Here is a 21964-nt window from a genome sequence, read left to right on the forward strand (position 1 = left end):
TTTTCATTAATGCCCAGTTGAGGCCAGAGAACTGCATCAGCTCCAGTGATCCGTCTGGCCCTTGTTCCTGCAAGGATGCAGGTGCAGCAGTGGCCCTGCCCTTTCATAACCCCCCACCCTAAGCTTGTCAGCTGGCTGTGAGTTTGGATTGCTCCCTAAGAGAGCTGCTTTGGTTATTTTAGGGGTCAAGGAAGTCATGGTCTGGAATGAACTGAGCCAGCTCCCAGACAAATGGCCAGTGTATGGAAGTGAAGGTGCATGATTAATAAACACTGCATGACTAGGATTTTATCTTTATTCAGTCTAAAAATACCTAAGTAACAGAAGAATCAAGTCATTTTCCCCCTTGCATGGCTTTCCACTTCACTGAGGAAACGTAATTTGAACAGAATTTTTTGTCTCACAACAATTGCCTGCACCTGTAAACGTTTATGCATAATTGCCAGAAGGTTTCCCCCCCCCCCTCCAAGGGCCGATTAACTAGGATGACATTCATAAACAGTAACACAGAGAAAAGTTATTACCTTGTCGTTTCCAGTCTCTGCTGCCATCAGACACTCCGCATCCACAAAGAGATCAGATTCGGTTTGTGTATTTTTCTCTTTCTGCTGACCGCACAGTTCTATGGCGTCCCCCCTGTGCAACAAGCTCTTCAGCAGATCCACAAACAGGGTGAGAAGCGAGAGGCCCAAATTTTTGCCAAACTGTTAGAAAATTAAGATATATTTCAAAATAGGGAAAACTTGGAGAAAGGACCAAGCAGAGAAACTACATCATTGCACTGCACTGCAGAGCATGTCAGCACATATACAAAAGTCTGTGATTTTTCTCTTTGTAACACTTAAAAATGTGTTTTTTTAAAGCCAGATGCATGCAACATATTTTGTTAATATTCTTAAAACTGTGACATTTCCATAGAGCGAAAGGTTCATTTCTGCAGTGCCCATCATGCAGGCCTAGGAGCCAAAACTTGATACACTTCTCAGGTGTATGCACCTGTGGTGGCTAAGCACTTATTTACTGCCACATAATCTGTAAAAAAGCTCTTGGTGTGGGAATAGAAGAGGAAGGGATTATAACCAATAATCTTAGAAAAGGGTGAACAACATCTCTTACACTGTTGAAATTCTCCACGGTTGTTTTTAGGCAAAGAAGGACGTGCTTTGAAGCTAACAGGAACTGCTGAGGCTGGAGTTGGGAAATAGCCTCCCTTAGCTTCTCTTCAAAACCCTCTTCCAACAGAATTGCAACACCTTTCTGATAGGCATTCTTCAGCAGGGAGGAAAAGGAGGAATTCGGCAAGAGGCAATCGTCTACGTACTCACTTCTGCTTTGCTGGAAATGTTTAAAATGTATTTCATGTTTTCAGAAAGAGGGGTCGGGGGGAAGAAAGAAACATCATTACAGACATGTGTATAGAAACCTCTGCCTTTCTGTGGCTGGAAGGTAGCCTATGGTACAAAGTTAACAGTTGCACCCATTGCCCCACCTACCTCTGCCTCTGGCGCCACCCACCGCTACCAATGGGCACTGGAATATTACTGCCCTGCAAGGTACATAGCCGTCAGCCAACAGGTTTCCCCACCCTGCACTAAACCACAATTTATGTGACAAGAACACACTGCAGCAAGCCTTGAACTCACACATTTCCCTCCCACTCCATTGTGACAGGAAGGAAGGGGTTTTGGCTAATCATAACTTGTTGTGCTATTCAAACTAACAGGTCATGTTAATGTTAACCAGGCATCCCCCAACCTGCGGCCCTGCAGATGTTTGGGCCTACAACTCCCATGATCCCCTGCTAACAGGACCAGTGTTCAGGGATGATGGGAATTGTAGTCCAAAAAAAAATCTGGAGGGCCGAAGGATGGGGATGCCTGATGTTAACCATGGATTCTGAGACTGGTTAATCTGCCTTAACCACAGTTTAGGATTCAAGCAACATGCTAAACTGTTCTTCTGCACAATCTTCTGAACTCTTTCTTGCTACTGCACCAGAAGCACCAGGGTTGGGGTTGCCATCATGAGGCTTGCAGAGGCTCACTGTCAACACACCAAACAGTGGTTCAGTGTGACATCCAAATGCAGTCAGTGTGAGCTCAACATCAAATTAAGCAGCTGAAAATACTTGTTGCCTTGCTTACCAGAGTTTCCTTAGCTTGCTCTGGTATCCAAAGACTGTAGTAGTGGTTAAATTGACAGAGTTGAGGAGAGACAGTCTGGAGTTCTTTATCATAGAGCTGAAACAGCAAACAAAGGGCTAAGGGGTCTCTCTGAGAATGCAGGAGGTCAGTGAAAACGGTGATGAGATACTCCACTATGCTTTCTCCTAAAGACACAAAACAAAACACAGATTGAATTGTACGGCTTCTTAACTTGAAAAGTCAATCCTCTAAACAATGGGTTAGCACACTGAAATACTTATGAGCATTTTAACAAGCACATGTGGTCGTTAAAAAATGGGTAGGCATGAAACTCAAATCAACAAGAACCCCTGTTGCTTAAAAACCTTTTCTATGACAGCAACAACTAATATTATTATTTTGTCAGAACTCAGAGGGAAGCTTTGCCGATATTATTAAGAATTAAAGCATGCAAAAGAAATATAGGAAGGAAATACCTCTTGCATTCCCATCGGCCTCGAGAAGCAACTTGTTCCTGGCTTCCAAAGCAGCAGGAACGACAGCACTAAATGGGAAAGTGCTGACAATCATGTCTTCATTTAAAGTAGATCCAATTTCTTCATTTAGGCCTTCATTGCCTTCCACAATGACATCGATCATATCCAGAACATCTAGTTTGAAAGGGGAAAAAGCTTAGTTTAGATGAAGGTTGTTTCTAGAACCCAAACAAATGGGTCAACAGTCAACAGAAGCCGAATAACAGGATCTCAAGTACAACATTACTCAAAACGAAACATTCAGCAAAAATAGCAAAACACAATCCTGCGTAGATCTTAACAGAAAACAGTAAATTCTGCTTGCATGATTTTCGAATATTTTGTGTGTGGCAGACCATTTAGGCTTTTTGGTTCATCCCAATAAATCTGCTATATCAAATGCTGGGGTGGGGGACCTCGAAACTCAAAAGAAATGCCAAATTTCGGGTCTATTAACATTAAGTGTGTTCAGTGATGGTCTATTCTTTCTAAATGATTTGCGCTAGCAACTGCTCAATGGCTTTATTCAGACACCATGTCAAAATTATGATGGCTTGGTGTAGTATGTGAACTGACAAACCATGTGTTGCAATCAGCCAGCCTATCAGTATCAGAAACCATGGTCTGTATTAACTCTGATTTGGAGGAGTACCTAGATTGACAAACTGTAGTAATAACTGACAAACCATCTGCAGTATGAACTTCTGTGCGTATGAACAACAACAGAAGGGTATAGAAACTGTGATATAGAAACCTGACCTTAGTCCTGTAATTCGGAAGCAAACCCAAATCCAATTAACTCTCTGGACTGGCCTAGGATCCTGAAGATAAGCAAAGATGCAAAATCCCATTTGCATTTAGAAAAAGCTGCAAATCTATGTCAGCAACTGCAATGTAGCTTGAGAAGGCAACCAAAGCTGCAATCCTACAAACTCTATACTCAGAGGGTCTTGCTTCCAAGTAGACATGCGCAGGATTGCATTGTCGTTGTCATTTAAATTTGTATACCGTCCTTCATACGAAGATCTCAGGGCATTTCATAGCATAAAAATACAGAAAAAAACACAAATACAGAATAAAACCACATAATAAAAACAAGAACAAAACAAAACAGTATTGCTCCCCTCCCAAGTTAAAAATTTCTGCCTGTTTCTAAAATGCTGGCTACATGTAATTTTCCAGGAAAATTGTGGAAGATTTGCATAATGACCCCCCCCCCAAAAAAGTGAACATACCGTCAATGTGAGAGATGGGTATGCTGGCATTATCAACATCTTGCTTAAACAAGTTGACCTGGAGAATGCTGGCTTCCTGGACAAGGTCTGCTGCTTTATCTGTGTATGGATAGGGGTTGGTCACCAGTTTTACCAAGATCTGCAATGGAAAGTGAGCTTTCATTACCAACATTTAATCATAAAGATAGTAAGGGAGCAATGCTATTAACTGTAAGCGTAAAGCAGGTCTGGAGAATCTTTAGCCCTGCAGATGTTGTTGGACTCAAATTCTCATCAGCCCCAGGCAGCAATGCAACATTTCATGGCAGCCTACAGGATTTGGTGCAGAACCTTGCATACATTGAAACATACCCCTGAAAAAACATTTTGCGAAATCTAGCAGTGAGTATGTAAGTTAGATGCCAAAACACATTTCCACACATAATGGCACAGGTGTCAGCCAAAGATATAATGCAGTGGCCTGGAGCCTAAACATTTTATCTTCCTGTATAACTGAACAAAAGTCAACTATCACAGTGGCTGAAAAACAGATGCTTTATCATTGTGTACATAAAACCAGCAGAATTGCATGTATTTTGGTACCTCAGCACATTAAACCATAAACAAAATGTGAATGAAACCACGGAAGACATCTTTTTAAATTCTTCCTCCTTTTATAATAGTGTATTCTTAAATATTTAGGGTTGTCATTGAAGAAAGCAATTTTTTTGGGGGGGTATAATATGGATTCATTTTGATTCTATAATAAAATTGCATTCCTAGAACCAAGTATTACTTTTATTATGCAGTGTACTGCCTGTGAAGTGATCTTTCTAGTCCACACCATGTTTCTTCTGCATGCTACTAACAGCTTCCACACAAAAAAGGATAGCATCGTTGGTAGGATTAAATCACGGTTTACATAATTTTGCTGCATTTCCTTCCCATGTTCTTTGTTCACTCTGCTATAACAGCAGATGCTGATATAAAACTGATGGTGAAAAACAATCTTTTGTCAATGCCACCCACTGTAGTGGAAATCTCTAACAAAAGCCTTTTCCTATCACTCATCTCCTTTGTTCCCTTTCGTGTCTAGGAGTTCTCAGAATCCATTCATGATTTTTCAAAACACTTTCCTCTTTAAAACAACAAAAGGTAATAAGTCCCCACACATGCTATTCTTGGCATTGTTAATCTGGTTAATTTGCACATTTATTACCCTTTCCAAAAACTGAATCACGGCTTCCTTTTTGCCTTCTGCTGTGTTATCCAAGTGTTCAAGCCACAGTTCAAGTTCCTTCCAGGTATACTCAAATACTCCACTGTCGTGCAGAACCTGTTAAAAAAAAACAATTATCATGCAAAGCTTTCAGTTCTATTTTTGTATGTCAGCTCTCATTTTGGCTGTTTGATTTAAAGAACAGCAGCAGATGGCAGAGTCATTTTTACCTTGACCCCTATTTAAAAACATACCACAATTAATGGAAAAACAGGTTCTTTAAAAGTATATAAGCCTCATGTGTTGCTCCCTCCTCAACCACTTTCCTTTATCTATGCCGGCACAAAAGGCCAATCTCGCAAGAGCCTTCCATTCTAATTCCATAGCATACACCAATAGCGCTCACGTTAGTGTTTAAAGCCCATGTAACTAAAATACTGTCTCTATTCCTACTGATCTTCTTGGGTGTGATGATATGCAGAGGGAGCCCTTTCAGCAGTACTGCCCTGCCCTCAGAAGTGGAAACCTGGGAGTGGGCTTTCTTTAAGGCTGTCCATAAATTCTGGAATTCCCACCCCACAGAGAAGTGTTCAGCATCTTCTAAGGGCAGCTTCTGCTGTATGCTGGCAACACACCTCTTTACACGCTGGCCTTTGACAGCTATAGTACAGTGGTACCTCGGGTTACATACGCTTCAGGTTACAGACTCCGCTAACCTAGAAATAGTACCCCAGGTTAAGAACTTTGCTTCAGGATGAGAACAGAAATCGTGCTCTGGCGGCGTGGCGGCAGCAGGAGGCCCCATTAGCTAAAGTGGTGCTTCAGGTTAAGAACAGTTTCAGGTTAAGAACGGACCTCCGGAACGAATTAAGTACTTAACCCGAGGTACCACTGTATTTTGTTTCATGGGACCCACCTCTTGTGCTGAATTTATACTGTTCTGTTCCATTTGGAATGATTTCATGTGCTTTGAAATTATGTTTCTTTCCTGTTTTTATAATATATATATATATATATATATTATATTTTTTTCTTATTTCTGAAAAAAGATGGAACTATTAGTCCAGAGAACATTTTGTAATGATTCCTTTAGGTAAGGATCATTCAAACTTGCTCTCAGGACCCTGAACGACTCTGCCAAAGGGTAGATGAAACCCTGTCTCTCCTTCATTGTAACGCAGACAGCATGGGAATAGCCTGTCCACGGGTTGCGGAGGAGAGTTTTACTGTATGCACCAGCTACCAAATTCAAGCCTATGAAAAGAGGCAGGAACCTGTTTGGGGTGCGTCCTGTTTTTATAATTGTACATTTTATCACTGCAATCCATCCTGGGATCTTAGGGTGAAGTGCAGGGAGGAAATTTTGTAACTAACTAAAAGACTAGCACTGTGAATAATTGAATTATAAACATTTATATGGAAACAATTTTATTCACCTCAGCCTACAAAGGGACCACACACATCTCACACACATGAGCCCCTAGCTTGAAGGGGAATCACATTCACAGTTTCCCCAGCTCATCCAGCAGCTAGGGCCATGTGTGTGTGGCCCTGTAAAAGCTGCAATCACACCAGTCAGCTGTTCAGAAGGTGAAGTGAGGGGCTGGATTTTACTGCTAAATCACCCAGTTTAGACTTCATTTAAAAAACAACAACACTACTGCATTAAAATGTAGGGTGGAAAGCAAAACTAGGGCAACCCCAAGGGGAGTTGTGTAACTTTTGGCAGTGCTTTTTCCTAACAAAAGTGCTCAAGTAACACACTGGAGGTTGCCTTGCAACCACCTGCATGAAGTCTGAACCTCCCCACACAGAAGATTTCATCAAGTATCAGTCCACTCATAACATCTGAAGGAAAACTTGATTTCCAAAAGCAATATATTTTGTGTCCTTGAAGAGCAGCGTATGAGTATTCGCAACCCACAACCAAATTCATTGCCATAATACAGACTTGATAACAGAGACTTGAAGAAAGAATTAAAAAGTGAAGTAACTAAACTAATTTCCTGGGAATACAGCAAACAGGCCACAAGAGGTATATTCTATGGAACAGAGGAGGCTCTAGCCAGCCCTGCAGCTCCATTTCACTCACACAACAGACTTATGTGTGTGCAACCAATTTTGCTGTCCCCTCCAGCTCCCTGCACACCCTAAAAATCAACTCTGAAAGATTGGGTGTGTGTGACAGTTCTGTTTTGTGTGAGTGGAATGCCATTCATGCAATGTTGGATACAAGCCAGGGTGTGAATACAGTGTTCATGCTTATTACAAACCCTAACTCCAACTTTCTAAAGCAGGCTTCCTCAAACTAGGCCCTCCAGATGTTTTGAGACTACAATTCCCATCATCCCTGACCCCTGGGGTCCTGCTAGCTAGGGATCATGGGAGTTGTAGGCCAAAAACATCTGGAGGGCCAAGTTCGAGGAAGCCTATTCTAAAGTGTCTTCACTGTGAACAACTTTTCTGTGGGCACAACAAAATTTTGATAACTAGATAAAAAAAAAGCTCACCTTAATAATCAATTTCTTTGTTGAGGTTTTGAGGTGCAAATGATTGCTTGTTACGAACATTTTCATCAGCAAATAAAATACTGATCTTTCGCCAGAGACCTTCTCGGCTTCATCCTAGGAGGACACACTTTATTGATTACAATTCATAAAATTGTTTTGGGTCTCTCCACAGAGACTGATGCCTATAACCCTGTTACTGACAACCTGTGCCAAGTGCCAACTCTGCTTTCATAGAGCTTGGGGGGTCAAGGTTGAACAATTCAGAGTTCCCCACTTCCCTTGAACACAAAAAGCGAAATATATCTTGTTGGTCCATAAGAAAAATTAAACATTCACAGTTAAGCAATACATTCATAGGACCAAAGTGCCACAAAATAGTAACCAAGTTTTTAAGTTCTATCAGGTTGGACGTTAAGTCTAACCTTAAGAGACACAGGGGAGAGGAAGGAAAGAAAATTCTCTTGATGTTCAAGCCACAAATACTGCATTTGTTTTTGTATACCCTGGAAGCTCCGAGAAATAAAGAAATAAATTCATTAAAAATAAGAGTTCAGTCAAATGTTGTGTTCATATGTAATGGTAAGCCAGATTTTATGGCTTACATTCACCAGGGCAAGTGGTGTGCTGGTGGCACGCATAGCCCAGTTGCATCCACTTTGCTCCTTTCCTGATGTGAGAAAGCCTTGACTTCTCATTACATCCAAGCTGGATGTGCCCTGACACAACCTGAAGCTACAACTACTGATTTGTGACCTGCAATGGAGCAAGAGACCACAATCCTTGGTTTGGATTGTAAAAGGATGCTAAGCCCTGCTGGTTTGTTCATCTAGCTTGCACCAGGGGAGCAGCAGCAAATTGGGAGAGATCAGGTGGTATGTACCAACATGTTTCTCATTCCTAATAAACCACAATAAGACAGAAAGTCTTATTTATCATTATGTGCAAACATGGCCATTGTCTTAAACCGTAGGTGGGGCTAGGTGCTATAAAGCTTTCAAGCCACACCTAGGATTGCTAGACCAGTAACAGCTGAGCCTCCATTTCTGAAAATATAATCATAATTTTGAAAGCTACATAGCACCTAGGAGAACCTAATGCTATTACCTCTGCAGTCTTTACCTACATTATATGATTAAATGCAGACTTTGTGGCTTAAAATCTTAGGAACACAAGAAGGTGTTTTGTGTTGAGTCAGACCATTGGTCCATCTTGCTGCAATGACCGACAGCAGCCCTCCAGCGTACCTGGAGATGTTAGGGTTAAAACTTGGCCTTCTGCATGAAAGGCAGATGTGGTGCCCCTGGGCTACAGCCCTTCCCCAAGCCAGCTTTCTCTTTTTTCTCCTCCACCCCTTTGTTCAACTCCAGCCTAATGAAGAATTCTGGAGAATCAAAAGCTCGCTTGCTTTCCTGTGACATACTGGTTGTCCTAATAAAGGTAACTGCCCAAACAGGACTTTTGTAATTTCACTTTGAATAGTCATTTGATCCGCTGTCTGTGCTCCCGTCTTCATTCAGAAGCTCACACAACTGAGAAAACAGTCCTTTTTGTGAAATTCTGAGCCTCCCAAACAAGTTGTTTGGCATACCTGCTGAAGGGCAAAGCTTTATCAGTGTTTATCCCGTGCCCCAGACCCAATCCTTTTCCATTTCTACAAATGCCACGCCACATGTGTTACAAAAGAGATAAAATAACCACACTCCTAGTTAAAATGCAAAGGGCAGAAGTGGGCACAGACATGGGCACAGTCATGCCTAGCCTCCGCAAAGTCACTTCTTGTTCTAAACACAAACTTTCAAAAGACGTTTCTGTAGTTAAATCAGGGAGAGGCTTTCTCCTTTAGAAAATACCTGTATACAAAGTAAAATCATGCCAGTAGAGAAAATCCTGTGTAAGTATTTTGCTTTAAGAGCCAGGGACAGCTCGCAGCAATTCTTCTTCCTGAGCTACAGTTTATTCTTACTAGAGGACCTAAAGTACGGATGCTGAATCTGTGGCCCTCCAGATGTTGGTGGACTCAGTTGCTCTCCCAGACTTTGGAACTCCCTCCCTGAAGAAGCCAGATTGGCTCCCTCCTTGGTGTCCTTCTGCCAGAAGGTGCAAACTTCCTTGTTCTAACCGGATTTGGGGACTCATTGCTTTTAACAAAAGGGCTAGTGCATATATCTCTGGGCATAGGGCGGTATATAAATTCAATCAATAAAATAAAATAAAATCCTGCTTTTATTGCAATCATTTGTATGGTTTTTAATACATTAGATAGACAGATGATAGATAGATGGTTTTGATTCTATCAATGTTTATTTTTTAAAAAATTATTGATCCCCCCCCCCAATGTATCTAGCTGCTCTTATTCTTATCTGTAATATGCCTTGAATCCCTGTAAGGAAAAAAGGCGGGGTATGAATATATATATTTATGAATTTATATATATATATATATATATATATATGAATATGAGAATATATATATATATGAATATGGATATATGTAGGGACGCGGGTGGCGCTGTGGGTTAAACCACAGAGCCTAGGACTTGCTGATCAGTAGGTCATCGGTTCAAATACCCGTGATGGGGTGAGCTCCCATTGCTCGGTTCCTGCTCCTGCCAACCTAGCAGTTCGAAAGCTCGTCAAAGTGCAAGCAGATAAATAGGTACCACTCCGACGGGAAGGTAAACAGTGTTTCCATGCGCTGCTCTGGTTCGCCAGAAGCGGCTTAGTCATGCTGGCCACATGACCCGGAAGCTGTACGCCGGCCCCCTCAGCCAATAAAGCGAGATGAGTGCCCCAGAGTCGGTCATGACTGGACCTAATGGTCAGGGGTCCCTTTACCTTTACCTATGAATATATATATTATAATAATAGTGATTCCTATCAGCCACCAGTGTTGGGATGTTGGGACTTGTAGTCCAGCAATATCTGGAGGGCCAAGGTTCTCCATCCCTGCCCTACAGCATGTTCAAAGCTTTATTTCTACCTCTGAGAACATCACTACTTGTATAACGTGAATATAATTGCTCACAACACACAGGTCTCTTGACGAAATGGATCTTATGACTGCCTTACAGACAAAGCAGATTAGGAAACCAATGAGTAAGACAGCTGGTCTTAATATAGGAGACAAAAATAACCCTCATGTTCCAACCTGCATTTTGAACCAGGAAAACTTGTTTGCAGGCAATTCTAGAGCCACTTTGATAATGTGATATTGTAGAACAGGTGGGATCTCCTGTCGCAGTCCTTTTTCAGTAATAATGCCTGTGGTTGGAAAATAGTAATATTTTATTCCACGCATTATATTTCCAGAGCTTACATGATTTCAATAAAAACATTAAATCACAGAGGAAAAAACTAACTCAAACAACAAAAAGGAACATAATAGATCAAGGAGTATAAAACGTTTAAGCACTGCAATACACAACAAATATTTAAAACCCTGGGAAAATAAAGAGGTCTAACAGCAAAATGTTATGTGAGGGCTATAGATCAGTGGCAGAGCTTTGCATGCATACATATCATACCAATGATTTTCAAGGTGTGCCTTACTTCAAAATTTGAAGACACTTAAATTACCTTTTATTAATTTGCTAAAGTCAAAGTTGCTCTGTGCTACTAAATGGGGAACAGCTTGCTGATAAAGGCAGATCACGTGGAGTAAGACAGCTTTCAGAAGAGTGGTCTCTACATCATCTGAGCCTAGAGTAGATATATTCATATAATTAAAAATGATATTATTATCAAAGACAGAATACAATTCTGTGAAATAGCAGTCAGGACCAAGGGTAATTTAAGAAGTAACCAAGCTAAACCGTAATCATGGAGCTAGGTTTATGCATTTAACAGTCTAAGCCTGGCTCCCTTGTTTTGGTGCCTGGAACTGGCCCTGCCCCTTGTGCTTCTGCATCAACCACCACAAACACTGTTGCGCTGGTATTGGCTAGCAAAACCCTACACAGTTAAGTACTAATGCACTGAGGGTAGGGGTGGGTGGATGGATATGGCAGTCACAGTCAGAGCTACGAAGAAATTATCATTCTCATCCCTTCTGTGATAGGAAAGAATGGAGGGGGAGCGGCCATGGCGAAAAGGAAAATGGTGCACAACTCCTCTTGCCCCCCTGCAAGCCTTTGTTTATGCAGCAAGAGCTTAAGTTGTGCACAGGATAGGAGTGTAACTTAGCTCTGGAAACCATTTCAGCAGAAATGATAGCACTGAATTTTGTATTCAAACTGGCACTTGCGGAGTCTGCATAGGCTGCACCGTGACTACCCCAGGATAACTCAAAGACGTTTCTTGAAAACAGGAGCTCAGATTCTTAGAATAATATTAGATGCCTCTAAAAGCATCTCTCCTAGAAGAGGTCGTTAACAGGGGTTGTCAAAGAACAGAACAGAGCCACTGTGACTCATCAGATATGAATCATTGTGCTCCACTGTTCACACGCACATGAGATAAGATGACTAAGGTTTTCCTACCATGCTCTCCATTTGTTTCTTTGCCTGTTGTTATTTCCTCCGAAACAGAAGCATCTTCCCCACTCCCTTTCTGTCCATCTTGTCCCTTCTCTTGCTTTAGAAGCGACTGCCAGACTGCTACTATGGTAGTCATATCTGGCAAGAGCTAGATTTGTTAGAAAGAAGACCAACATCAGCCACTAAATATTGTTATACAATTGTCTTATCACTGCAACATGTCTATAGAGACTTATTTACAGAGCAGGAATGGAGGAGAAAAGGGGAAATAACACCCTATGCAAATTCATACAAAAATTTACCAGTCATTGGTTTTTTGAGAAAGTCTGAATTATAAGAAGTATTTTAAAACTGAAAAATAGTTTTTGTTGTGCAACTGCTAATTAAGCCCACTGATGACTGTTCACTTCAGTTGGTCAGAACTAGGCTTAAGTGAATTGGCCTACAGTTTTTAATACTAATTATCACACTAATTATATAGCAGGTCCAAATACATGCATATCACTATGGGCAGTGTAAACAAGCAAGACAATGGTCTAGGTCAACCACAGTTTATGGTTTGGGTGACATGCTGAACTGCACGTAATCTAAAAACTGAAGCAGAGGTTTCCAATATCCCCTCCTGGCTGCATTAGAGAACGAAAGGGGAGCATACAAGCCCAAGAGAAAGATCAACTTGTTCTCAGTTTTGCATGACATCCCAACATAGCCAATGAGATGCCTCAGCTGTGAGAATTGGAAAACTATTACCTTAGCTCTATTTGTACAAATTGACTATCAGTCTATAAGTGTTGCCCCTTATTTTCAGTATCTGCTGAAATGATAAGGGACTGATATTCCCCTAATCTGGCACCCTGATATGTGTTCTTCCCAGTCAGGTTTCCACATTCAGAATTCCAGAGTTATTGAAACTCTATTTTCCCGTCTCTACTAACTGGCTGAACATATCCTGCTATTATAAGCACCAGGACTTAAAAATTGCAACTAGTACCTCGCACAGAAATCATTTCAATAAAAGCATATAAGAAGTTTAAAACATTAGTATCCCAGCATTCAGCAATTAAGCATTAATTAAGAAAGCCTTAAAGCATCAAGAAATAGATAGCATATAAATTATAAGAGGTGGAAGATGTTAAGAATCCATTAGAAATATCTCTGGATATTTTTCACCTTAGCTGTCAGGATACAAAAAGTGGAGGAAGAAATCCTCCCTGAATGGATGTATTTTATGCTGCACAAAACTGCAATTATGCACCACACAGTTTTATTACTTTTTACCTTGCCAAGTGCCTCTCTGTATTGCTGGACGAATTCTTGCATCATAGATGGTGTATAGATTTCGGACTTCTCCCATAACGTCTCATTTAGACAGTGATCAATGTTTTTCAGTGCTCTTTTCAAAACAGTTGATATAAGCGAAAAGATTGTATGTTTTACCGTTTTATTGGCTATCTAAAAGAAAAGAGGAACAAACTGTTACTGTGCTTCTGCTTCATCTTTCCAGGAACTGCTGGTGTGACCCACTGGTGGCATCACTTTCAGTTGCCAGGATGGCGCCAAACAGAATCAAGGTTCCATGTAAGAACTGAGGCAAATAGAAGTGACAAGAGCTCCCCCATTAGTGGAAACAAGACACATTTTACAACCTTTGCCTTTAATCTGCACAGCTCCACATAAATTATCACAGAGCTTCTGCAGAGCCAGACTCACTACTTTGAAGGGAGAGGGAGAAAGGGCCAGACAGAGCACAAGTAAGTCCCACTGGGTTCAGTGAGACTTACCCTCAAGTAGGTGTGCACAGAATGAAAGCCAACAGCAGCCCTGTAAAGTGAAGAGCAAACCAAACAACAGCTCTTGCCGCAAGGAAGCAGGCAGACTGGAAAGGGTCAAAGCATTATGTGGCCAGACAGTTTAATACATTCTGGGTTCTTTGGACTGGAAAGGTTCTCCCTGCAAGATCTTGTAGGCATTTACTGAAGAGGGGATGTAAGGAGAGATTGGAAAGGTAACAAAAGGTGCAAGAGCTCAACTTGGTGCCCTCCAGGTGTTTCGGACTATAGTTCCCATTATCCCTGATCAATGGCCATGCTGGCTGGGGGTTGATGGGAACTGTAGTCAAAACATCTGGAGGACCCCAATCTGTTTTAAGCACTGGAGAATGATCAAAAAGCAGGCAAATAATATTGTAAAGTGGGGTTGCCACACACTGCTACAAGACGCTGAAAAATCATGATTTACTTCAATTATTTCACATATTTAGGCCACGGTATCAAATGAGCTATGCTAAGTTTACTGGCCTTGTACCAAGAACTGTTTCTGTTTGATGGATTCCATGTTGCTACAGTAATGTCTGAGAGGTGGAATCTACTTGGGTTGCCAATGACACTCCTTTTTTTACTATTTGTGCCAATATTTTTGCCATCCAGACAAGGTGGCAGCATCAGGACAGACCTTTGAGATGAAATAAGGCTCCCATGCTTCCCCTCCTCTTGTACAGCCATGAGGAGAAGGCGGTTGGAAGCTTCCACTTTAATTTTTCATTAACCACAATTTAGGGTTCAGTTGTAATACTAGAATTAATGATCATAATGAGCCAGATTCATAAACCAGACTGAAATTGCCCTTGTTTTCTGGCTATGTTTACTAACATAGTCTGTCTGAATGCAGATGCAATGCAAAACTGTGGTTTGTCAAAATCAAAGCAAAATCTTCCTCACAAGCCCAAGGCTTGCACAGGCTCACTCCTAAAACATGAAAATTCAGCCACTGAGTTCTTGCAACTATTGGAACCTTCCATGGAAGATAAGCTTTAAAAAGTATAGTGCCAGCAAAATTGCTTCGTGGAACCAAAAACCTCCCCATCCGGATTATAAAGAGAAGTTCTTACATTTAATCCTTGGGTAAACATGACTTTGTTGCAGACGGCTGGAATGGTTGTTACCATCACCATTGAAAGCAATCTTGGAAAAGGAACAAACTCTGTTGTTTTAAAAGCAGTAGAAATCTCTGGTTGAGCCTCATAGATCTGAAATTTTTATAGAAAATACATATTGTTAAGACAGTGCTAATGAGGCCATGGCCCCTAAAGCCAATTCAGCTAAACATGTACAAAGGTTATTATATTATAAAACAGTCTGAAATGCCTAATTCCCCATGAAGAGAAAGGTGTTTGGGGATAAACCGAACTGGTGTCCATTGACTGTTTATTTGATAAAACATAGTTTTCCACCAGAAGACGAGGAATTTAGGAGAACTTCAGCCGTTTCCTGCTGTAGCCACCTCAAAACAAAAATTCATGGAGGGTAAGGATATCAATGGCTACTAACCACGATGGCTGTGAATCACCTTCAGTAACAGAGGCAGCAAGTCTCTCAGTATCAGTTGCTGAGAATCCTAAATAGAGTGATATTGCGCGCTCTCTCTCTCTCTCTCTCTCTCTCCCGGCAAGCATTTAGTTTCCATAGCTTATCTGTTGTTGTCAATATTAATTCCTCCTGTTTAAGACACTTTATCAGGATGTTGCTGAGTAACAGAAAAGCTATTCATAAGCGTTCTAATAAAAAATAAACTGCCATCTAATTTCTCCATCACTGATCTCATTCTCTTAGTTAATATATTCTATTACTTTCAAAAACATTTCCCCCGTTCATGAAGGTGATATACCAGGAATAAAGGATGTGTATTAATCTCTCTCTAATGCATTTTAGTAAGAAGTTTTTAAAACCCCTCGCCACATTTTCTATAAATAACTAGGAAGACCTAGAGCTAAGTCAACTCACACCAGCTAAATGATCTTTAGCTTGAAGGATGGCCAATATCTTTTTGGCAACTTATGGCTCAGGGTCCCTGGTACAGAACTCAGTAAGCACAGAGGAAGATAATAATATACTGGCTCCTGTTTAATCACCCGTTTTGAGTCGATAATGTACTCTTTCTAAAAGACTTAGAGCAGACAACAGCAATTATGCCCAGAAAAAAGGTACAAGAAGAAACTTAGCCCACATATTACCATCTTGCCTCCTGTTTATTGTCAGAGCTGTATACATGCCCAAAATGTTGTAGAAGCATAGAATGTGGTACCAAGTCCAAAATTCAGTATCCTGGGAATCTAGGCTTATAACCACTCTGGCTTATAATTGTATTGAAGGTATAAAGGCAATGCCTGGCAAAGTTCTAGATGTGAGTAGGTGTGAGCTGGTATTCCCATTTCTATCCCAGGGGGTAGAAATGGAGCTTCCTTATATCTTCTTTCATCTTCCACAACTGGCAGAACAAACACTTCAAAACCATTAGGAAATATATGCAGCAATGGACCCCTATATTAATTTGCATATTTGAATCAAATATGATTTTGCAGGATTGGTACAGATTCCAGTGCACAAAGTACCATTGATTGTTGATTCTGCACAGATGGCACAAAATGGCAGCCAGTTATGATCAGATGTGGTTAATTCCTGTGCAAAAACATTTCCAAACTCAGGACTTGTGCATATGTTACAACGGCAAAATATCAACCTAGTAAAATCTTGGGCTTTCTGTATCATGCTCTTATTAAGTAATATCGTTTCAACTGTGTGACTACAGTATGTCCCTAGCATTCTTTCAAGGACAGATCTGGAGGGCAGATAATAGTCAGAGAGGTATTATGTTCAGATAAATATAATAAAGATAGAAATTATTTACTCACATAGTGAGGTGTGGGAGAAGAGCAACCCAACCCAAAGGTCTAACTCTGTTGGGATTTCTCCACAGTAAGAAATGCATGAACAGGCCCTTAACCAAAATGAGTCTCTTTGCTACTCCCCCATCAAATATAACTACAGGGGGGAAATAAAGATGTTTACTGTGATCCTAACACAGCAAAAAAAGTTGGTAAATGTTATTTTCATGTACAAAGGGTATACTTTTCATAAAATTCTTACCTTCCTCAGCAATTTCATATTGTCTAGCCAAGCTGATTTTAGCCTGGGAACAAAAGAATACTGGGACTCCTTAAAGTATCTGTTCAGTAAATCTGGGCACACTTTGAATATGTTCACCGCAAGATCAGCAACCATCTCATCTTCTGCAGCAGTCTTCAGATTCACGAGAAAACGCAAAAGAACCAAATTCCCTCCTCTAGTAAAGAAAGATTTTGAACAACAATCACTATGGCAGGAAATGCCACCATACAGTTAAAACCAATTCTAACAGTGGCCAGGATCCAAACAACTGCTCTAGGCATGTGCAAGGGGGTCTTGAGCATACCCAGGGGAATTTGACTCTCCCCTGCCCCCCTTTTGACCCCCCATCTGATTCACAAACTGCTCTTGTAAGATTCCTCAGTTTCAAAATAGGTGTGCCATGGAGCAGAAAAAAACTGCTATTAGACAAACAAAACAAAACAAAACAAAACAGCATCCCTACAAAGCTCCCTTGGGTGTATGGAATTAGTAAAGTGGCTCTTTGGGTGCAGGCAAGATGGTAAATAAGGCTCTAAATTCTGCTCAGTTTACTTTTAACAGAGAGAACCCAAAACAATTCTGTAAGCTACTGAAATCACAGAATTGTAATCTAATTGAGACACTTTAGATAGCACATAACTGGCACATTATTGTTTCAGTTTCATTTGCAAGAAACAGTACCAGCTGAGAATTTAAGCAGGAGGTGGGATGGGAAGAATGTCAGCCTAGGTACTGCAAAAACTAGCTAAGGAAAGTAAATCAGTCAAGAAATTCTTAGGGGGGTTTTATTTACCTTTTTACCTCACTAGCAGGGCTACATATAAGCCTTTCTCTTCAACAAAAGGGGTCATAGGACTGTTCATAAAGGAAGAAGCTTATGACAGAGAGGTCCTTCTTCCAGGCAGCTACTGCCTACACATGTAGACCAATCTTTTCACAAGCAAAGGCCAATGCTTCACAGGACTTTCAGCTAAGCAGCCTATATCATATGATGGCAACAACTCCTAAGGGAAACCATATTATATTTTTTAAAGCTCTGTTTAGGCTTCTCACTAAAAATACTTGAAGTATTTTCTTCAGCCTTGTCTTCTGTAGAGTGTTGGGGCTCCACCCTGTGGCCTTCCTTTAAAAAGGAGATGACATAACAATTGTCAATGTTTCTGCCTCAGCCAGAATCGTGGTTTGGGACTGGCTGTGGTCCTACACCCCAAGTGCACTTCCACCCCTGATGCACTTCCACTCCTAGGAAACATTCTGGGCTTTGGGGTAGCTTCCTGGCTGCCCTTCCAATTCTATCTTTCTTCATTCCCTCAGGTTCCTGACAAGTCTCAGTTCCATGGTGGGGAATACCTGCAGTCCACATACGAAACCAAAGCAATTTTTGTACGTTTGGTTGGTCTTGTTGAAAATGAGAATCTTTGATTTAAACGGAGAATAGCTGACGGGACTATTATCAACCACCGGAGTAACTGGGATACTTTACCTGCCAGATGTGCCAAGGCTTGGATCATAAAAGTTAATGCCATGTTTCAGAGAACAACAGAGATCCAGTAAAAAATCATGGACGAGTTTCCTCACTAGGATCTTTCCTGCCTCTTCAGGATCCTGGGTAGCCTGCGTAGAGCACAAAGATCAATGTTTACCAGAATTTGTTTATTTGACCATAGCTCAGTGGCAGAGCACATGCTCTCCATGCTTCAGAAGGTCCCAAATGCAGCACCTGGCATATCCAGGATCAGAGAGCAAGGGATGGGGAGGGCTCTGCCTGAGAAGCTGGACGGCTGCCATCAGTCAGAGCAGATGAGCAATGGGGAATACAAATCAACATTCCCACTGGCTGGGAAGTCAAATGTGAGGGGCAGAAGGGGGTGGCATTTATGAGTAGGACATGGAAAATGGAGTTCCGAGACCTAGCAGCAACCAGCAGATTCTCAGAGGAGAAAAAGGTGAATGGTGAGACACTGTAAAAAGCTGAAGACACTGTCTGTTAAATGCCCGTAAGATGGTTTAGGAAGGATCAGAGAAGACTTTTCTTCCTCACTTCCTTTGCTGTTTTCAGCTGTGCATACTAACCAACCTGGTGCCCTGCAAATGTTTTGAACTCTCAACTCCCATCCCGTTTTGAATTTCTGCCAGCCACCCTCAGACCTGCTGGTGCAGGGTGGGTAAAAATAACAGCAACAACAATCCTTATTCTAGGCAAAATAAATATTGTTTTACTATACGGGACCAGATATAGTTTTCCTCTTTTTCTTGGGTTAGTATAAAGGCAAAACCCTTTCTGCTGAGGTTAAACAGAGAAATAGAAAAAGATGAGAAGAAACTGCTGTACCACGACATCGTCTGTGCTGACGTCAGTAATTCCATTCCAGCGGTAGAGTGAGGCAATGTGGTTCAATACTTCGACAGTAAAAAAACGCACTTTCTGGGTCTTGCTAATATTTTTATTGTGAACTACCTAGAAAAAAATACAATACATACACAAATTTCAACTACAAGGCTGAAAAAGATAATCTTTTATCTTGATAAATTTATAATTCTGCATTTTCAGGCTAGAGCCTACCTTTGAAATTCCTTTGTTCAAGAATGGTCAGGTTTAAGGTCATTAAGCAAGACTGAAATGTTCTCCCATGCATTTCTAAATATTGCCCTTTCTGATGTCAGATTGTGTACATTTAACCTGTTTGTCCTAGGAAGAGTGCAGAGTGGCATTTCTGGTAGATGATTGCTTATACCACACTGGAAGATGGACAAGTGAATGAACCCTTGATTTTGTTAAGTCTTTAAGATGCCACAATACTGTTGTTTTTGCTTCAGCAAACTGAAACAGCTGCCCTTGCCCCCAGAAATTGAAGTTTCAAAAGGAAGCCAAAAGAATATAGTTATTTTTACAGGATGTACAAAAGATTTAAAACTTCCTAACAGTTGCTTTGAAATACTATTTTCTTGGTTGTTTAAAAGCTCAGCAAATTACAGGCTCCAACTCTTAGGGAATATTTTATGATCAAACAAAAGCTCATAACAGAAATGCTGACAAGATCTAAACTATAGCCAAACATTAAAGGATTGGTAATTGGAGAGTCTTTGGAAAACCACAACAGAGTTATTTTCAGCAAATAAGATACAAAGAGTAAAGTCACGTCAAGGTCATACCTTAGTTGCCAATGTGGAAAGTAGAAGGCTAACTGTAGAAATTCTATCTTCCTTCAAACCGGTTCGAAAAATATCTGGGATGAAATCTACAAACCATTTTAAAATGTTAAAAACATAATTGGAAGTTGGGAAGTGTTTTTAAAATGAAATCAGTTTTATCAGGTGTTGCCACTGGTGTTACCGAATGCTTTGGTCTACAAAGTGAACCAGAAGTGAATGGACTCAGAATAAACAATGAACTTGTACCATGGAAGAGGGTAGCTGAATTCTGAACTCTACAGCTTCTACAGTAAGGATGGCCAACTGTGAGGGAGCAGGTGAAATCTGGCCCATAACATTGTCCCCAATCCAAAGACTCAAGTTTCTCCAAACAGAGCTAAGAAACTGGCAAAGAACTTTAACTTTCCTTTGCTGGGATAGAACAGTAAGGGAATCTTGCCCTCATTAAACTCAGCCACTTACTAAAAAACATGAGCAAAGGGTTTTTTAAATCTCTGTCTTCCTCGATTGATGCTACGTGAAGAGCACAGAGGTTTTGCTAAGTTCTCCCATTATGTATCTTGACAGCTAAATGCCTTGTGCAATACAACTCACAGGTGAATGAAAGTGAACTGTTCCTCCCTAAAGTTTGTATCCAATGAATTTAGGTACTCGTAACATCCAAACACGGACTTCTCACTTCACAAATAAGAGGGAGATATTAATGCCTTTAAGAAACAATATTTATAATCTACCTTTTAACTCCAGAACGTGGACAAGGATTGCGTTGTCACCAGCAATTAAAAAAGAAACAGCATACTGGATATATGCCATACGAACATCAGGCTTGCCCTAAATAAATGTTAAGAGACATTCAGCAACTTATAAACTCAAATGCCAACTCACTACAACAGTTGTAATATGAGGGACTTAAAAGAGTGACTGCAATTTTAAACAGTTCACAGTCTTTTAACTAGCAGAACCATTTCTATGTTTATCATATTTCATAAGGTGCACTCTATCAGAAACTTAGGCCCTCTTTACCACTGTGGTGTCACTGCTTCCACGATGGTTTGTAAAAGAGCCTAGATATGTATAACAACAACTGCTGTTGTGGCTTCCTCACATGTTTACATAAAACAAAAGCAGTCAAAATCCCAAGGGCCGTAGATTATTTATGCATTAAACATGGGAGGAAGATGAACAATGTGTTTTTATGTACCTGGAACAATGTAAGATTAACAGAAGAGGCGGTTCACCAGTCATATGAATGAATGAACCTTCCTATACAGTCGTACCTTGGAAGTCGAACAGAATCCATTCCGGAAGTCTGTTCGACTTCCAAAGCATTCAACTTCCAAGGTGCAGCTTCTGATTGGCTGCAGGAGCTTCCTGCAGCCAACTGGAAGCCATGCCGGACATTCGGCTTCTGAAAATCATTCGAAAACCGGAACAATCACTTCCGGTTTTTTATTGTTCAGGAGCCAAAGTGTTCGAGTTTACAGGCATTCAGCTTCCAAGGTTCCACTGTACATGGGAAGCTAACACATCATCTTGATGTCCCTGTTTTTATCAGCAGCTTTCTGGAGCGGAACAGCAGACAAACATGTTGCACTTCTATGCACACCTCCATTTTGCAGTAGCAAAATCCTAGGAAAACTGTACAATGTGCTTTTACGAAACTTTGGAAGGAATCCACAGCTTGAATCACACATTATGGCGTGTGTTTGTGTGCATGTGAGCTTGCTTGCTGTGAAATTCTCACAGGATGACTTTGCTACTTCTTTTTTATGCAAGAAGGCATTTGTGTAAG

At 40.8% G+C, this 21964-nt stretch overlaps 1 protein-coding gene across 2 annotated transcripts in view; it reads right to left on the bottom strand.

Moving 5' to 3' along the window:
• URB1 (URB1 ribosome biogenesis homolog) overlaps positions 1–21964 on the bottom strand; it is a 46503-nt gene that overhangs the window by 20520 nt on the left and 4019 nt on the right. For both annotated transcript variants that reach the window (XM_083438561.1, XM_083438562.1), the window contains 17 exons: positions 20907–21003; positions 20173–20258; positions 19352–19477; positions 18503–18633; positions 16999–17194; positions 14964–15101; positions 13355–13528; positions 12080–12224; positions 11178–11300; positions 10750–10862; positions 7603–7716; positions 5093–5209; positions 3895–4033; positions 2621–2794; positions 2145–2329; positions 1117–1335; positions 525–704 (listed from right to left, as the gene is read on the bottom strand). In XM_083438561.1, the coding sequence (XP_083294687.1) occupies positions 525–704; positions 1117–1335; positions 2145–2329; positions 2621–2794; positions 3895–4033; positions 5093–5209; positions 7603–7716; positions 10750–10862; positions 11178–11300; positions 12080–12224; positions 13355–13528; positions 14964–15101; positions 16999–17194; positions 18503–18633; positions 19352–19477; positions 20173–20258; positions 20907–21003 (2457 nt within the window). The remainder of the gene's footprint in view (positions 1–524; positions 705–1116; positions 1336–2144; positions 2330–2620; positions 2795–3894; positions 4034–5092; positions 5210–7602; positions 7717–10749; positions 10863–11177; positions 11301–12079; positions 12225–13354; positions 13529–14963; positions 15102–16998; positions 17195–18502; positions 18634–19351; positions 19478–20172; positions 20259–20906; positions 21004–21964) is intronic.

This window comes from Podarcis tiliguerta (genome assembly GCF_965153285.1).
Source record: "Podarcis tiliguerta genome assembly, chromosome: 4".
Classification (NCBI taxonomy): domain Eukaryota; kingdom Metazoa; phylum Chordata; class Lepidosauria; order Squamata; family Lacertidae; genus Podarcis; species Podarcis tiliguerta.